This window comes from Trifolium pratense, linkage group LG3 (assembly GCF_020283565.1).
Source record: "Trifolium pratense cultivar HEN17-A07 linkage group LG3, ARS_RC_1.1, whole genome shotgun sequence".
NCBI lineage: Eukaryota > Viridiplantae > Streptophyta > Magnoliopsida > Fabales > Fabaceae > Trifolium > Trifolium pratense.
The window spans coordinates 45,184,753-45,203,204 of NC_060061.1; the positions used below are offsets into that span (position 1 = coordinate 45,184,753).

At 33.5% G+C, this 18,452-nt stretch overlaps 3 protein-coding genes across 6 annotated transcripts; 1 reads left to right on the forward strand and 2 right to left on the reverse strand.

Annotated features, from left to right (window-relative positions):
- Positions 1-7,937: 7,937 nt before the first annotated feature.
- Positions 7,938-11,135, forward strand: LOC123918910. Of its 2 annotated transcripts, none has more exons than XM_045971087.1 (6): positions 7,938-8,229; positions 8,585-9,079; positions 9,351-9,503; positions 9,601-9,657; positions 9,754-10,193; positions 10,288-11,135. In XM_045971087.1, the coding sequence occupies exons 1-6, from the start codon at positions 8,163-8,165 to the stop codon at positions 10,885-10,887; spliced, it is 1,812 nt and encodes a 603-aa protein (XP_045827043.1). In that variant the 5' UTR covers positions 7,938-8,162; the 3' UTR covers positions 10,888-11,135. The 2 variants fall into 2 exon arrangements, with proteins under 2 accessions (XP_045827043.1, XP_045827042.1); XM_045971086.1 differs by having other exon boundaries at positions 8,091-8,229; positions 9,754-10,196; positions 10,285-11,081.
- Positions 10,969-13,614, reverse strand: LOC123915217. Its single transcript, XM_045966357.1, has 5 exons — positions 13,594-13,614; positions 12,872-13,000; positions 12,526-12,729; positions 11,215-11,328; positions 10,969-10,998 (listed from the first exon to the last, which is right to left on the reverse strand). The coding sequence occupies exons 1-5, from the start codon at positions 13,612-13,614 to the stop codon at positions 10,969-10,971; spliced, it is 498 nt and encodes a 165-aa protein (XP_045822313.1).
- Positions 13,615-14,611: 997 nt separating this feature from the next.
- LOC123918918 (disease resistance protein RPM1-like) lies at positions 14,612-18,157 on the reverse strand. 3 transcript variants are annotated; one of them, XM_045971092.1, is made up of 2 exons: positions 15,089-18,157; positions 14,612-14,876 (listed from the first exon to the last, which is right to left on the reverse strand). In XM_045971092.1, exon 1 carries the CDS (start codon positions 17,868-17,870, stop codon positions 15,123-15,125), a length of 2,748 nt encoding a protein of 915 aa, XP_045827048.1. In that variant the 5' UTR covers positions 17,871-18,157; the 3' UTR covers positions 14,612-14,876; positions 15,089-15,122. The 3 variants fall into 3 exon arrangements, with proteins under 3 accessions (XP_045827048.1, XP_045827049.1, XP_045827050.1); XM_045971093.1 differs by having other exon boundaries at positions 14,612-14,909; positions 15,148-18,147; XM_045971094.1 differs by having other exon boundaries at positions 14,612-14,904; positions 15,143-18,147.
- Between the last annotated feature and the right edge of the window lie 295 nt (positions 18,158-18,452).

Sequence of the window (18,452 nt, forward strand, 5' to 3'; positions counted from 1 at the left end):
GACCCTCCAAATAAATGTCTTCCTTGTACCGCCATAACCACAAAGAAAAAACACACCATGTTTGTTTTCGTTAAATCTTGTCATGATTGTGTCATATACTTTATGTTGCTTTGAAGTCATAGTTGACATCAATCTAACATGTTCCTCAGCTAATGATTGTTTGTTATAATTCAATTCGTCGTGTATTAAACTATTTTGTATATCAGGAACTAATGATGTGTCTGCTCTAGGCATTAGAGGATAATCTTTTAAACTCTTCCCACAACTACGTAACATCATCTCAATATCTCTTAGTGCATATTGTATCAATTGATCATCGGTTAATATTAAATCTGCAATATTAAAATCAAAATAATGAATGTGATTAGTGACATGACTATGATTGTGTTTGGTTGTATTGCAAAAAAATTGATTTAGCAGAATTGAGTTTGATAGATTTGATTTTGGTTAAAAGTGAGTTAAACAGAATTGATTTATGTTTGGATACATTAACGTAAAAATAAAGGGTATTTATAAAAAATATCAATTCTTTTTCCATTAATCTTTTTTGACAAAATTCTTTTTCCAATTTTAAAAAACTACAATTTAATAAACTGCATAATAAATAATTTAAAAAGTGATATAAGTAAGGTTACATGAGACATTGAAATGTGAAAGATGGTTTTTTTTTTAATAGATTTAAATATTGTTGAAGGTGTTATAGTATGAGAATATATATATAACTTTTCAAATCACACGTGATAATAACTTTCCAAATCTCACATGATAATTATTCTCTAAATTTATGATCCAGTAGAAAAAAAATCATTGATCAGGAAAGACATAAAAATATTTCGTGATGAATAATATAGTCAACAATAATTTTGATATGATATACTTTTAAAATTGATGGTGCTTATCAATTATTGCACATAATTTTAATCACAATTGGTATACTTGTCATAGTGGTTAGAAATATTGCCTTGCATTGAAGGATTGTGGGTTCGAATCCTAGTCAAGACAAAATTGTATTATTTTTTAATAAAAATTGCATTATAAAATGGAGGGAAAATGAGAAAAACAAATTAGGGTTTAGAATTTGCTTATGTATACAAGCTTATAATATAAAAGATAGCTAAGCCCGCACGAAAGACGAATAAAAGAAACACGCTTTTTATAATTTATCTGATGCACCACCGCGAATAGCTTTATACCTGCAGCAGGTAGTAATTGTGTTGAAACAACCACATCAAATAGCCTTACAACGGCCACAATACTATTGCGGCACTTCTGTTAACCGTCACAATTAGCTACTCTAGGGGTTGTTCTGTGTCACCAGTTGCTAGGAGACAAGTTTCTTGTAGTGTTAAGATGAGATTCAGGCACGGTGAAATGTTGAGTCCAAATCAAAGAAAGTTAACAACGGCTAGTATCAAGCACCGGTAATTTGTTTATAATTTGTGTTGGATTGGTACACTACAACGAACACAAAAATAATACTATTAATTAATTAATTACTTTTAAGATAATTTAAATGCCTAAAGCACATCCATAACAACTTGTGTTATATAACAGAGTGACAACAAAGTCTTCTTCTCTGTATAGAGCCAAATGAAAAACGAATTCATTTATTCACACAAGATATTAATGGGTCATCTTTTAACTTATTTTTTTTATACAACCAACTTGAAAACATAACTATACTAATATTGTTTAATCAAATTTAGATACATGCAGTGTCAAGTTTTTAATCTTATTTTGGTAAGATATTTTTTTAATATAAATAATATAATCTCAACTTTGCTAAATTAATATTAAAGAATGACTACAAAGTCTTCATCTCTAGATCTCTGTAGAACAACAATATTTATTTTTATGTGACAGTGTAATTTTATTGTAAGAAAAATTGTTATTATTCATAAATGGCATCTATTTTAACTCTTATATACTAAAGGAGGAATTCTTAGTTGAGTCTTCACCTAAACATTAATGACTTTTGAGAATAAGACTTGACAATAATATAACCCATAAATGTATGATCACATAGTCCATATATGCTCTTATTTGCAAAACGGTGCTGACACATAATACAACACATATATAATCAAGTTATCCAAAAACCTTTCCTTTGATTCTTTTGATATATTGAAATATATATTCTTTCCACCGTAACCTTTAAAAATGATTTTAAAATAAATTTCTCAGAAAAAATTATTTGTAAAAACTATTCTGTGAGTTTTAATGAGAGCTTTTTCTACTTACACAAAGTCACTAAAAAAATTATGGATTATAAAACTAATTTTATAGTCCACATCTTTAAGCGCGGGGAATCTTTTGACCGCTTTTCGTGTATAATATTTTCTTTATCCATCGTCAAAATATAATAATCATGTCAAGGCAGATATTCACATATTTAATTTACTAAAAGTTCTCTAATTATAATTAAATTATTTATTTTCACTATACCGTCTCCTCTACTCTAAATTCTCATTAATTAATTGGTTCGACATATATTTCTACTGAAATTAATTAAATAATAACGAAATAACTATTCCTAAACTTCGGGACGTTACGAGGGTCGCCTTACCTCCTCCCATGGTCTCATCTTTGTCAACCTTTTATTATCATAATATTTTTTTTGACTAAAAGTTCTTTCAAATTGAAACATACATAGATCATTATAAATTCAAGATCGCTAAAAACTGAAGAAGAAAAAAAGTGAATCTATAAACAATCTTGCAGCACCTATGTTAGTAGCATACAACGGCATCATGAAAGTGCCTACACATATGACAAAATAAATGTAACCGGAATATTCATACTCCCGGATCTATAACGTTGATGTCCAAGTCTTCATTAGATCTGGAATGAGTTGAGGTGGATATGTCAATTTGAATCAACGAACCACGTACCAAAACGAAAAATCCACAAACACTGCACAAGACGACGACAAACCCAACGCCGCACAAGACGACTACAAACACAACGCCGAATAAGACGACGACAAAAAGAAAATCACGCAAAAAATTAAATAGATGTGAAATCACTTATATTTGAATAAAAAGAAAAAAAATAAAAATCAGAGAGGGGTGATTTTGGGTCAGACCCTAAAACCACTCCTCTTTTAGTGGATGAAGAAGAAAAGAAACTAGGGGTTGATGAAAATTGGGGCGGCCGTGACAGAGATGCATAAATATATAAGTTTTTCATAATATTTTTTAAAACTCTACGTTTTCATAATTTTTTGTGAAGACTTGCTGATTCAAATGTCAGAAATTATAAACAAATCATGTTTTAAGTTTTTTTTTTTTTTTTGATAAAATCATGTTTTAAGTTGTTGCATGTTTTATTTTTTTACTTGATTCAACTATTTTGACTCACCTTTTTCTTTCTACTCAAACAAAGTTTCTTCTTTTTCATTTCAATGGTTGATTAACTGATATTTTGTTATTAACAAGAAGTTGAATGAATGTTTAGTTTGTTGAATGAAGCACCAACTTATTCTACTTCAAATAATACACGAGGCACCAATACCACTAAATACTCATAGATAAGTTAGTTAAACTTAATTTATGATTGATAATAATAAATAGAAGCAATATAATCCAAGTGTTATTTACAAGAGTAGAAATATCAACAAGTTTTATTCATGAACTATATTCTTATTATTTATCATGCCATGCAACTTTCTTAATTAGGGAATACTATATTCTTCCAATAGAAATATGTTGTGCAACAAAACAACCAATGTAAAGCTTAATTGACATTTAAGAGATTATTTTTATATTTTTATGTTTTCTTATTTGTGGTATATGACATCTAGGAGCTTAATGATGTTGTTTTGCCTCAATCTTATATTCATATGTACTATAATATGATATTTTTTGCCATATAGTTTTAAAATAATTGAAAGAAAGATCCATTTCTTAAATTATTAGTACATTAAATAACAAATAACACTTCAAATATTTTTTTTTTGGTACAATAGCTAAAAGAGGAAAAAAATAAATAAATAAAATAAAATCAAGAACGAGGGTGAAGCACCCTTAAAATCAGGTTTTGGATTCTCTCAAGTGAAGTGAGAGGTCCGATGAAATCATGACCTTCCAAATTAAAAAAATTAGGCTTAATTAATAAAATGGTCCCTTAAAGACATTTTTGGTTTCAGATTGGTCCCTTAAAGAAAAAAAAGTCCAAATAGGTCCCTTAAAGAAAAAAAAGTCCGAATAGGTCCCTTAAAGACATCTCCGTTAATCAGTTTGATCCCTAAAAAGAGGTCTAAATAGGACCAAACTGATTAACGGATATGTCTTTAAGGGACCTATTCGGACCTTTTTTTCTTTAAGGGACCTATTTAGACCTTTTTTTCTTTAAGGGACCAATATGAAACCAAAAATGTCTTTAAGGGACCATTTTATTAATTAAGCCAAAAAATTAATATTAAAGTTAAAAAGGTAAAAATTGAAGGATGTGGATTAAAAACTTGAGAAAACTTCACGGAAGGTAATCCACTCCCATAAAATCAAGCCGGTCTCTGAACTTCAAATATATTTTGATATAATATAATTGTATTATTTTATAATATTTTAATATCATATAATTTTTTTTTTGAGAAAATATCATATAGTTAATAACACATGTATATAACAATATAAACATTACTATCTAATATAATTGAATGATTGTCTCCGTGCATTCTGGCTAAAATGCCTAGTTGAAAATCTAATGACAGCAATACCAGGCAATTTCCAAAAAGCTTTTGTCCCCAACTAACACACGCGTAAAGACTGCAACCCAAAGGACCTTTTTTTTTGGTTACAACAACCCAAAGGACCTGCTAAAATACATTTTTAATCTTCATGAGCAAGTTGAGATTATATTCTTTATAATAAAGAAAGACCCTGGTATTAATTATATCAACTTAATAAATGAATTACACAGAGGAGAAAGACTCTATTGGTCATTGTTTAAGAATACCGTGTGTACACGGGAAAAATTCTTTTTGAATTAAATTAAAGCAGAAGATGGATCTTTAAAAAATATTTGTTTTATTTTATTTAATTAATTATGTGGAAATTGATGTTTTTTAATAAATAAAAATTATAATAAAATTAAAAAGACACCTAGGCTGCCACATCAGCAAAAATGAATATTCCAAATACAAGTGTCCAATAAAGGGTTAAAATGAGAGAATCTTCATATTGCAAACGGAAATTGCAATATTTATTTTTACGGTGAGTAAACCAAAACTCGCTCATATTGTAGAGATAAAGACCTATTAGCCCTTTAATAATTTATTTACTATCTTTGCAACCTTCATATAAGGAAGAGCCTTGGATAACATGGACAATTCACAATCACACTCATCTGAAAAGTGATTTTAAAGACTAACTTGACAAATTACTACCCCCATTTCAACTCTTATAAAAGGAAGAGTGATAGAGTGTTGAAGCTCTATCAAGCTATACTAAGCTAAACCTAGGAAAGCAATAAAGAAATGCAAATAAATAAAGATAAATAAAAGACTTCATTTTCATTCATTGATTCCAAATTGATAAGAACACTACATATATATATAAGACTCTTAATGGGCCTAGAGGATAAAACTCAACCAAACAAAACCCAATAACATAGATGATCAACTAATAATATAAATACTATCTAAATTATTTAATAAACTACTACCTAATAATTATTTAATTAACTACTATTAATCTTCTATCATTACCGCCGGGTTCACTTGAACCTTGTCCTCAAGGTTCGGATATGAGTCGGGACGTTTACGAGCCGGACGAATGTGGAGCAGATCAACTGAAATGAGTTGTGGTGAGGCATGTAACACATGATTTTTGTCCATGAAGATTTGTGCATAGCAAAAAGATTGGGCCATTGTTTGGCGACCCAAAATTGTTTCGGTGGAGACTAATTGTTTGCACATCACTTGAATTTTGTCCTTGCAAATTGGATTGTGAAAAGGTGGAAATCCAAACGCGTGGGAAGTTGTGAATGGGTTAGTACTAATAGTGTCACATAAGGATGGGGTGGATTTGAAATCCTGCAAAAGGACAACAACTGGCGCATGGAAAATGGATATAGGCAGAAACACCAGTACTCCTAGTCCTACATCACGTGCTTGGGTGAAGGTGGGAGACAAACAATTGGACACGTGGCAACTCGCTGTTGGTGGAGAAGGCTGCAAGCGAATTGTGATTTGTATGCACGGCTGAGATTCATTTGTTGAAGCTCCCTGTTGATCGGACAGTGCAAAAACTCTCTGGGTGTCACGATGGAGAAAGGACAATAAGCAGTATTTGTGTTTAACCATTGGCATAATAAGTTGCAATTCAACGCCTGACTTTAAATCCGGTGGCTTTGCTGGCGGTCTCAATAACGACGGTGACGAATTAGGTGGTTGTGATAGAGTTTGGTTGGTAAACGGTGGCTTCAATGACCGCGGAGGCGCCAGAGTTAGAGAAGAAACATTTTCCGGTGGCCGTGGTAGTGAGTTGATGAGCGGTGACTTTGAGAAGCACAGTGGTGTTCGAAGATGAGACTGAGATATGAGAAAACTCGGTGATGGATCTGGCGGTTTCAACGGCGGCCGAATCGCCGGAGGCGGAGCTGAGAAGCGTTCTGACGGAAACTGTAGGTCTGGTGGTTTCGGAGGTGGAGGAAGCATGATGAAGAAGCTATTCTCCGGCGGATTTGGTTCCGGCGATTTTGGCGATGGAAGATCAGAGACCGTGAAAACCACAATTTCTGGTGGTATTGGAGAAAGATTATTTTCTTTTTCACTTTCTGTTTTCACCTTTTCTTCATCTTTCACTTGCTTTTCTTCTTCAAGTGGTTCTAGAACTTCTTTACTTTCTGTTGGGTCTTTTGCATCTTCTTCTTCACCATCAATGGGTAAAATGGGTATCCATTCAGGCTTGAATTGCCGAAGTAATCCACATGTGAATGAATCCCAACATGGCCTTCGATGTGTGGGAAACCAGCTGAACCACCATGTGAGGGCAGCACCTCTCAATGCTAAAATACTTTCAATTATTTTCTCTGCATCTGATAAACTATGATTCCTGTTGTTGAAGGATTTTTCAGAGCAAATAATCCACCAATAAGCATCTTCACTTCCATCAAAATTAGAAATTTTCTGACGGATTTTAGCATTTTGGATTGTTGCAGCTTGTGGTGTCTTTAGGGTTGGGTTGGGTAACGGTGATGGAGTGGGTAGTGTTGTGACAGTGGATGGGTCAGAAGAAGGTGAATATGGGTTTGGTGATGGTGAAGAAGTTGTGTATGATGTGTAATGGTTTAGTGATGGTGATGGGGCGTTGTTTGGGTATGAAGAGTAAGGTGGGTAGGTGAAACTTGGTGGTGGGTGGTATGATGGGTCATGGAGGTGATGTGGATATGAAGGAAAAGTTGAATAATGAATGGGAGGAGGTTGTTGCTGTGAAACATAGGATGAATATGGGTTAGAATGTGGAGGTGAAGAGTAGATGTTGGGTGGTGTTGTGGGTGATGAGATATAGGGGTTGAAAGATGAAGATGGTGTGAGTGGGGGTGGTGAATACGAATGAACATAAGCTGTAGATGTGGCATATGGGCTAGGTGATGAATATGGAGTGGGTGAATGTGGTGTGTAGCCATGGTTAAAACACAAATTTGGTGATGGAGTTGTAAGAGGGGTGTTGGTGGAATAAAATGGAGGAATGGGTGAACAAGATGGATAAGTATATGATGGATAAAGTGGAGATGTAAAATCTGCCATGAGAGAATTGAGTGTAAGGAATGAAAGCACCAATTGATAGAGTGTTGAAGCTCTATCAAGCTATACTAAGCTAAACCTAGGAAAGCAATAAAGAAATGCAAATAAATAAAGATAAATAAAAGACTTCATTTTCATTCATTGATTCCAAATTGATAAGAACACCACTACATATATATAAAACTCAACCAAACAAAACCCAATAACATAGATGATCAACTAATAATATAAATACTATCTAAATTATTTAATAAACTACTACCTAATAATTATTTAATTAACTACTATTAATCTTCTATCAAAGAGCCAAATGAGTGTGATTGTGCATGTTTTCCTTATCTTCTCTGCACATTTTAATTATCCCTTCGAAATCAGTTTTCAGATTCCAAAACAAAAATAAAGTTTTGCAATAGAAATGGCATCTGCAGTATCAAGTCTTCTGATGCCTTCTGACGATGTCAATACTGCTATCACTGAGTTCGGTATGATCTTTATTTCTTAATTACTGTAATTTTCTTCATAAACCCAATGGATTAGTAGAAACTAAATAATGTTTTGGATGTGTTGGTAGGCAAAAGGCTGCAACAAAATTTTGTTATCATAGTAAGTAATTTTATGATGAAAGTATTAAGCTTTTAAGAGAATTTGAAATTAATCTCCTTAGCTGAAAAGCTGTTCTTCTAGTTATAACTTTGCCATTCATATGAATAATTGATTCAGAGAAAAGATTCTATATTTTACAAACACTTTAAAAATATTGTGGTTATATATTATACATCTTCCTCCTTTCATAATAACAACTGATCATATTGTCACACTATTGTTTGTTGCCAAAAGCTCGACGATTTAATCACAGTTATTACCAACCCCTTCAATTGGCAATACTAAAAGGCGACTGGAAATCAACAAAGGCTTTTCTTGATAATGATCCAACCGCATTGACAGCTAAGGTTACAATACATGGCAGGACTGCACTTCATGTTGCAGCTGTTGGAGCTCAGTGGAAACTTGTCGAGAAGTTGGTGCAACATCAACATATGCCTGCAAATATGCTTGCAGAATTGGATTTAATGGGCTGTACTTGCCTTCACTATGTTGCAATGGGCAAAAGTGTAAATACCGCAAAGGCATTGGTGGCTAAAAATCCTTCTCTTACACAAGTTACTGATTTAAAGGGATTTACACCACTGATCTACAGTATTACATCTAGAAGATGTAAAGAAATGATTTGGTATTTTGTTTTGAATACTACAGATGAAAGTCCTAGTTGTCCATTCTCTGGTCCGTCTGCTAATCAACTTGTTGGTTTGCTTACAGGAGCCGGATTTCATGGTAATTAAAATTCTTTTCGGCCCTTCATGAAAAAAGTTTATGAAAAGTCAGAATTAAACGCAACTAAATAAAGAATAATGAAGTAATACTTAAAAAAAATGTACACATTAATTACATTACACTATCAATTTTTCTTGATATATGTTAAAACGGCCAAGTATCCAAAGTTTGAAACATTTATGTCCCTGCTTCTTTCTTCTTAAGAATTATTATCCTGCCTTACTAACCAAATATCATTTGTTCATATGCTTTTTAAATCTTCCATGTGCAGATATCACCATGCATCTTCTGCATCGCTACCCTAACTTGGCCACTATTTCTGATTCAAATGGTAGCAGCATTATACTTAATGTTCTGTCAAAATTGCCATCTCACTTTCAAAGTGGACAAAATCTTGGCTTGCTGTTCGCAATCATTCTCAGAAGTACCTATTTTAAGAATTATTCTTTTGTGGTACAAAATGCTTGATTGTAATACTCTTTTGGAATTATTGTAACTTAACATTTCTTATACTTTATCAGGTATTCTCTTGAAACATGAATATGGAAATATAATATGGACTGCACCTTATACTCTTCGTATGTTATCTTTGTAACTAAAGATTCTCTTGATGTATCTTTCTCTTAACTTTTGTTTTTTTGTTTTTCTCATCAAATACACAATTTCATTTGCAGTTCCTGGCTTAAAGCAAGCTATAGATATGAAGTTGAGACATGTATATGCTGTGATATTGACTGAATTTGTTATCTCACGAGCTTCAACCATGAATTCGAATGACTATCCATTTTGGCAATCTTTTGTGAGTCCGGAAATTATTTTCAGTGCAACATCATCTGGCATAGTTGAGATTTTGGAGACTTGTTTTCAGTTTTTTCCTGATTTGGTTTGGACTCACATTCCTAATGAAGGGAACGTGGTTCAAATTGCCATCAAGAATAGGCAAGAAAAAGTTTTTAGATTTCTATGCAAGATGCCAATAATTTGCCAGCTTTTAGTGTTGGCAATAGATGAATCAAATAACACTGCATCACACGTGGCAGCAAGGTTTACTTCTAAAATAGAATCAGATTCAGGTGAAGCATTGCAAATGATAAGAGAGTTACAGTGGTTTCAGGTTTGTTTATTTTAATCTCACCACATGTAGTTTTGTCTAATTAAATTAAATTGCATAAAATTATTATTAACATAGCTACGTACATCATGAACAGGAAATAGAGAAATTGGATGACCCTCTCCATAAACAAGTGAAAAACAACGATGATAAAACAGCTTCCCAAGTGTTCATGAAAGAACATAAACCCTTAATTGAAGAAGGGAAGAAATGGATAAAGGATAGATCAAACTCTTGTATGGTAGTGGCAACTCTTATTGCAACAATCACCTTTGCGGCTGCGATAACTGTACCTGGAGGTAACAACCAGGACAAAGGAACACCAATATTCTTGCCAAATCACAAATTCGGCGTGTTTATGTGGTCCAATGCAGTGGCTTTCTTTTCCTCAATGACTTCTCTTCTGGTGTTTATAGCAAACAGGAATGGATACTACACTGAAGAAGAATTTGTGATGGTATTACCTCAAAGATTAGTAATCGGTTTGAACTTCTTGTTTGTTGCTGTGGTGACAACAATGGTAGCATTTATTGCAGCTCTGTCTTTGTTTCTAGAGGACAGATTCAAAAATTTTACAACTATTATTTGGTCATTGGCTTCTATTCCATTTTTAATATCTCTAATGCTTCTGCTTCCATCTACTACCGTGGAGTTACTATATAAAACGCGTTATTATCCTAAAAAAGGGTCTATATGACTTTTTTTTTTGCATTTCTGTTTACCAACACAATCCAAAGCATTATTTAGGTAACATCTAAAAGGCCCAAATGTAACATCTCTATTTTCTGTAAACTATATTTTCATATATCTATGGATAAATATATCACCTTATCAATTAATAGTTGTCATTTTAGATGATTTTACATGTATGTTATAGTGATTATTGGGATATTTCGTGTGCATGAGATTACTAATTATAAGTTTGTGATTATTGTTTTATTTTAATTATTTGTATTTACTTATGAATAATTATCTTGATAGATGATTGATGATGTTGTAGAGTCCCTATTTTATTTGTATTTACCTCATCTAGAGTGCCAATCCCACCAGGAAGGGTAACAACAGCAGTTTTATCTAGTGAATTGTTCCTCACTATAGCATCGACCAGTCCATACTTCCTTGCATAGAAAAACCTGAACTATAAACATTCTAGGCAGTTAATAGCAGTCACATTTAATTTTTATTTTCTCCTATTTGAATGTTGTTAAGAAGTCTCACATCGTTTGCAAGATGACATGAATATGTATTTATAAAGTAGAGGCAATTCTCACTTTACAAGACGGTTTTGTAACGATGAGTTAGGTCAAAACTAAATTCTAAGATGGTATCAAAGCTAGGCCCAACACACAATTTTAAGATAGTATCAGAGCATCTCCACAATATGTTGGGCCACCTGTTATTAGGTTTGTGTTATCGGGCCACCCACCGTTTATATCCGCACTCCAAGCCCAATAGCGTTGGGTGCGAGGGGATGTGTTAAGAAGTCCCATATCGCTTGCGAGATAGCCTGAATATAAGTTTATAAAGCAAATGCAATCCTCATTTTACAAGCCGGTTTTGTAAGGATGAGTTAGGCCTTATTGAGATATTCTATATTTATGACTAGGATATTATGGTTTTATGACTTGATACTTATTACCTATTTGGTGACTCATGTACTTGTATATATACAATGTATATTCCTCTTTCAATATATGAAATAAACAAACTTCAGTTTCAAGTGGCCCAAAACATTCTAAGAAATGTAAAAAGATATGATCCTGTTATGAGTGTGCATAAGTTGAGTTGGAATAGGTTTGACCAAACTTCCTTTGGTTTGAGCTGGATACTCAACCCCTAGTTTTTACAAAAAAACTTGACCAAACGAGCTTGTGACGACGGGTTGAGTCAGGCTGGGTTTACAGGTCGTAAAGGAAAAAATATATTTTTATTCTTTATTCTAAAAATATTGTATCTACGCCAAAATGCTTCTGTTACTTAAACATTCCAAAAACCATACATAATTTCAAGCAAAAATATGAAGTAAAAATCATATACTCTCAAGAAAACATACTAAATTTGAGGAAAAAATTGAATCGGGACAGGTTGACTAGTTTGAAATTCTAAAGCTGTCATGAACTACACATTCTAATTTAATCGGGTGCAAGTAAAATACAGGTTAGTTTGAGTTAGGCGGTTGTGTTGATCGGTTCAACCCAAATGTGTGTACATCTCTAGATCCTATTGGAGTGAGAATGACAGATTTTTCATACACTAGTAGCAATAACTCATGTTGCAACATGGATCAAAAGAGAGTACTATGAATTAATTAAATAAAGCAAGGGTTGTGGATTACCTGCAGGTAAGGTAATTTTCTGATGGTTATAGGTGAAAGTTTGATGCTGTCCATTCCCTGGCTTCTTTTCATATCTTTAATCCGCCAACTGGTTTCCCTGCCAGCAGAACGCCTCGAGTAACAGCGTCCATTAGTCCTGGTCCAGCTCCTGAACATGTAATGCAGTCCAAATGATTTGTTATATGCGAAGAAATCTAAGCATATCTGCCAAAGAAGAACTTTGTCACCGTATCAATTGTTTGTGTGAGAAAACATTATTGGCTAACAAAAGAACGAGAATTTGTATAATACTCACCGGCAAGTAACCAAGAAAAGAAGCAAAAAGCTATTGTAAGAATTGACTTGCCCCATTAGCCAATTCTTGTGCTTGGACATAATGTGAATGGCTCGAGCCCATCCTAGAAGAACCTAGATACACAACTCCTCTTCCTAATCTATTTATGAGTTCATAACATTGTTTGATCTCTTCTTTAACCTGTAATAATGAAAAGAAAAAAAACCGAGAACTACAGAAATGATTTGTATATAGTCATTAGACGAAATCATGTAAAGGAATTCGTTTGATGGAACTCTCCACACAAAGTGTTTTTCTAGAGAACTATGCTGTAGGGTCAGTTACAAGCAAAGTTTTGAGCTATTATTTCCTTTTTGCTTCTTACTCAGATCAGAGATATATGAAGCACTGAAGGAATGCACAAGCACTTGGAGTCACATGTTTGAGTTCTATAATTCTAAGGGTTGCACTGGCTTGATTAAGCAAGGAATATGTTGCCCCAAGTCCAAACTAGTCTTGTCAAATATTGGTCATGGCGGATTGCGGTAGCAGATATTTTTACAACCGCCAATCCGCCATGGCTAATTTATGAAGGATGGCGGCACCATGGTGTTTATGGCGGTTTAAAATGGTAGTTTTTTTACTTTTCACATGGTCTGTCTCTGTCGTACACAATAAAAAAAAAACAGTGGTTGAAATTAGATATAATTTGTCCAGTAATCTATATATGATTCACAAATTCTCCTTTGATCTTAATTATAAACAGCAGTCAGCAGAGAATGACAGTCCCATACAGCCGATGCGGCCTCAATCATAGTTGCTTTATAGTTTTAGAGAAATCAAAAACCATTATGTGACAACCCTAATCAAATGCACTAAAACAGAACATAGCTAACAATTTAGCTTACATAGACGTAGCTACTCTGCAATCAGTCGAACAAAACAGAAACGTTCCCAACAAAGAAATAGGATCATAGACGACGGCAGTGTGAAGTAAAATCATAGACAACGATCACAACGGAACCGCAACTACGTTGCAATAGACCTCTTATAGATATGAAATTATGAATAAAAATCTATATCAAAATATCAATCAAGTTGTATAAAAGTTTCAATAATTATAGAATTATTTTTTATGTTTGGTGTGACTGTAAAATTATTTCACACTGCAATTCATATCTCAGCAATGCAATGGCCGAAACGCAACGCTCACAACAGCATTTGCAACTGCAATTTAATAACACGGCCGTTACTCTTCGATAAATTGTTTTCTTAATACTTCTCTTAGCCTATTATGCATCCAGATAAGATAGATAGATAGATAGATAGATAGATAGATAGATAGATAGATAGATAGATAGATAGATAGATAGATAGATAGATAGATAGATAGATAGATAGATAGATAGATAGATAGATAGATAGATAGATAGATAGATAGATAGATAGATAGATAGATAGATAGATAGATAGATAGATAGATAGATAGATAGATAGATAGATAGATAGATAGATAGATAGATAGATAGATAGACTGTTATATAAGCATCTTAACTATAATCATCCAAATCCTGGTACACAAACAATTGGCTATCTTTTCAAAATTACTATGGACTGAACATGCTCTAGGTCATAGCACATAATTCACTCAATACCCAGCGAACCGCGAATTGGTTCGCGCGTACCGGTTCGCAATTCATTTGCGAATTGGTTCACCATAATTCATAGGAAAATTACATAAAACTTCATTTTTGTTACACCAAAATGTAATTATCAATGTTTGAACAATAAGCTAGAAAAACAGATTGAAAATTACATAAAACTTCATTTTTATTACACCAAAATGGAAATGACATCAACAGAAAAATATGGTCTCACAATTCTTGAAAGGGAAGCTCTCATAATATGTTTCATACATACATGATATACTACAATTACAAATAACTCAAACATCAAATATAAAGAAAAACAAATTAAAATATAACTTTTTATTGAGGAAAAACATAAGTTCCAGTGTTTCAGTAGAAGTCCCTGTGGAAAATCTGAGTTGCCATTGCACTTGAATTGAACCCAACACCTAACAAATCACATCAAAATGAATTAATTAGAATCTTTCAAATGAAAAGATTACACCAAAATATCTCGGCGGTGCTGAGTGAAAATGATAAAGCATACTACAGTGAAAATAAAGCTTGTATTTTTTATGTCCGAATTTTAACTACTCTAATGCTTATATAAATAAATAAATAAATAAAGGTAAATATTAAGTTTTAGGAAGAAAAAGCACACCTTTTTTCTCCTTGAGTATGGAAAAGCATGATTTTTAACTCCTTGGGATTGGAATAGAAATTCTATTACGGTCAGAAATGTCTACAAGGGGTACATGCTGCATCGAATTCCAATCCTCAGTAGAAATGTTCTTCACAAATTCATCTGATACAAAAAAAATACGGAGAACTTCAAGCTTCTCCAAGTGTTGGATGCCAATGGGTATATTCTCCAGATTCCAGAGAATGCCTAACTTCAGCATTTTCAGAGAAGGCAGTGCTCCTTTGTCAATAATAACTAATCTCAATTGTATGCAATATATAACATTCAGTGTCTTTAGTTTTTGAAACCATCCATCTTCAAAATGCAAAAACAAACCTTCATAAGAATGCATCGGAAAAGTGAGGGACAACAAGTGTTGCAAACAATTTAGTGATTTCAATGAATCTTCAGTTAAACGAGAGTGGTCCAAAAACAAATCAACAAGATTTTGAAGCTTTGGAATCCATTCAGGCAACTTCTGTAGAATCCCATATAGTGTTAGTTTTCGAAGCTTAGTTGGCAATGAAATCAAATCCAAATCAATGACTTCATAATCATCTTCACTTCTAATTGCTTCAACATATAGCCTTTCCAAGTGTTGCATTTCATTGATTGACGAAGATAGAATGATTCCATCTTCTCTACGAACATTAACCAACCTCAAATCCCTCATCTGATTCAGCTTTCCTAACCCTTTAATTATCTTTGCTGCTCCATCAGTATTTAAATCAACACTATGTAGCGTTTGTAGGGATGCCATCTCTCCAATACCTTCCTCTAATTGAATCAAAGACAGTTTCTTGCTGATAAGATGTCTTAGCTTTCTAAGTTTACTAATCTCTTTGGGCAACTCAATAAGTTGTGTTAAACTCCGTATTTTCAAGGTCTCCAGGTTACGAAGCATGCCAATAGATTTTAAGATTTTCAATATCTCATCAAACCCCAAGCTTAAATACTTCAAGTGGATAAAATTTCCGAAATTCTCAGGAAAGCTCATCAATGAATCGGAGTTACAATCAAGAACCCTCAACAACTTGAAAGTTTTAGGGATTTTAAACTCAAAATTTGTTTTTGATTCTTTATCTGGGATAACAAGCAGTGATCGAACATGTGAGCTTCCAATATGCTCAACGAAATCATCGGAAATGGTTGTTATTGACAAACGGTGAATTCTTCCGCTAAAGGATGAATGTCCATCTTCACTAATATGCTTGAAAAAATTTAAATCCTCATTTTTTTCAAGGATCATTTCACGTACTAGATCATGAACACGGCAACCTTTAGCTTTTCCATCAGTTCTTATTGAAGATACTTGCACCAAGCTTCTATGGATCAACTCTGTTAAATATCCTTCTGCAACTTCTTCCAAAGTCTTCCCACTTTCCTCTTTCACAAACCCTTCACCTATCCATTGTCGAATCACTCTATTTGAATTAACTTGATAATCTTCTGGATACATTCCAAAATACAACAAACATGACTTGAGATAGTAAGGCAAATCATCGTAACTTAAGGCTAAAACTTCTTTTATACCCATTAAATGGGTATCTTTCTTTAGTTCTGCACTTAAATTTTCACTAAATCTCTGCCACTCAAAAACATGCTTCTCTTTTGTAGACAAAAGACCACCAATGGCAACAATTGCTAGCGGTAAGCCCTTACATTTTTGAACAATTTCATTAGCTATACCAACGAGCTCTTCTGGACAACATCCAGCATAGTCAAATTTGAATGCCCTCTTATTAAACAATGTCAAAGACTGTTCTTGAGTTAAAGGTTGCAAATGAAGCACTTTAGTGAAAGAAGATATTTTACAAGACACCAAAACTTCCTCGTTCCTTGTTGTTATAAATATCTTACTTCCACTTTTATTATCAATTAAAGCAAATTTAATATGATCCCAAAAATTTACACTCCAAACATCATCAAACACCACAACGTACCTCTTTGTCTTCAAGCAGTTTCTCAGTTCTTCAGTCAATGACCTTTGATCCATCTGATTAATATTCTGAGGTGGATTCTCGTCTTTTTGTTTGTAAATTTTTAGCAACATGTCCCTTAACACCTCTTTAACATCATATGTTTGTGACACTGTGATCCATACACGACAATCAAAGTGTGCAATGACATCCTTGTTGTCAAAAACTTTCTTGACTAGAGTGGTTTTACCTTGCCCTCCCATTCCTACCACAGAGATGACAGTGTGCTCTTCTCTTTCATTTACCATCCAATCAGTCAATGTTTTTCCTGGAGCTTCAAAGCCTACAACGTCAGCTTCGTCAATGTAAAGAGCAGCCTCTCGAAGGGGGTGCAGTTTGACATTCTGGCTTCCTCTAGAATGGCTTGATCCTTGATCCAAAGAACGTTGGAAACCATATCTTTCACTTCTTTCCTTGATCCCACGCACCAATGACTTAATGTCTCGAATCCCAGACGCTATTTTATGGCGTTGTTTCAAAGTTTTGAACAAGTGAGAAAAATTGTGGCGTTGTTCCGCATACATCATATAGTTATCAATGATGTCTTCTATCTGAAAAGCTGCTTCCCTAATCTGTTTGACCCATGTTTTGACTCCTTCACCATTGTTGTCTCCATTAGGTGCAGCAGCTCTTCTATCAGCATCCTTAAGGAAGGCTTGGATGCTTTCGAGTTCATCTTTAATGTCTGCAAATTCCTTGTGAACACCTTTGAGCAAATTGAATTCTTCTGTTAACAATGGAAGCAGTTTGTCAATAGCAAATGACACTGCTATTTCTGCCATTTTGAGATTTTTTTGTTTTGCTGCGTATGAAGAAGATATGGTTGGAAATGTGTCAGATAAAGAGAAACGGGAAGGCAAAGCGATAGGAGTATATGGATAGGAATCTGTATGTGTGAGATGAAGAAGGAAGATATGGGTGGATCATGCGTCAAATAAAGAGATAAGGGAACTTAGGGAAGGCATAGTGATAAGAATGTAATATCCATTGGATTGGGATTCACTGACTTTATGGTGCCAAAGTCAGGCAGCCTTTTTTCTGCCTTTAAGCAAATATTGTCAGTTTCATATAATTATGTGCACTAGATTGTTCCATCCACATGTAGAGTCGGTCTATCCTGTCCGGTGGGCCAGACTATATTTATGGGTTAGCCCGGCTTGACACTAAATAATTTTTACATCAATACTAAATATCAATTAAACTAAAGTTTGTTTTTTATAAAAGAAATTAAATCAAATTAATAAATTATAAGCTTAATTTTTTTTAAAGTTTTAGGTAAATATGACATTTTTATTATGCTTACACATTTAACTATGTTTTTTTTTATAATAACTTTTCAATTAGATGATAATTTTTTATGTTTT

Coding starts and splice junctions, on each gene's coding strand:
- LOC123918918 (XM_045971092.1), bottom strand. CDS start 17,870: ATGGCAGAAATAGCAGTGTCATTTGCTATTGACAAACTGCTTCCATTG.
- LOC123915217 (XM_045966357.1), bottom strand. CDS start 13,614: ATGATTGAGGCCGCATCGGCT. Junction 12,730..12,871: donor CACAAGAATTGGCTAATGGG/GCAAGTCAATTC, acceptor CTTCTTTGGCAG/ATATGCTTAGATTTCTTCGC. Junction 10,999..11,214: donor GGATTGGCACTCTAGATGAG/GTAAATACAAAT, acceptor ATTTATCCATAG/ATATATGAAAATATAGTTTA.
- LOC123918910 (XM_045971086.1), top strand. CDS start 8,163: ATGGCATCTGCAGTATCAAGTCTTCTGATGCCTTCTGACGATGTCAAT. Junction 8,230..8,584: donor TACTGCTATCACTGAGTTCG/GTATGATCTTTA, acceptor TGTTGCCAAAAG/CTCGACGATTTAATCACAGT. Junction 10,197..10,284: donor AGTTACAGTGGTTTCAGGTT/TGTTTATTTTAA, acceptor GTACATCATGAA/CAGGAAATAGAGAAATTGGA.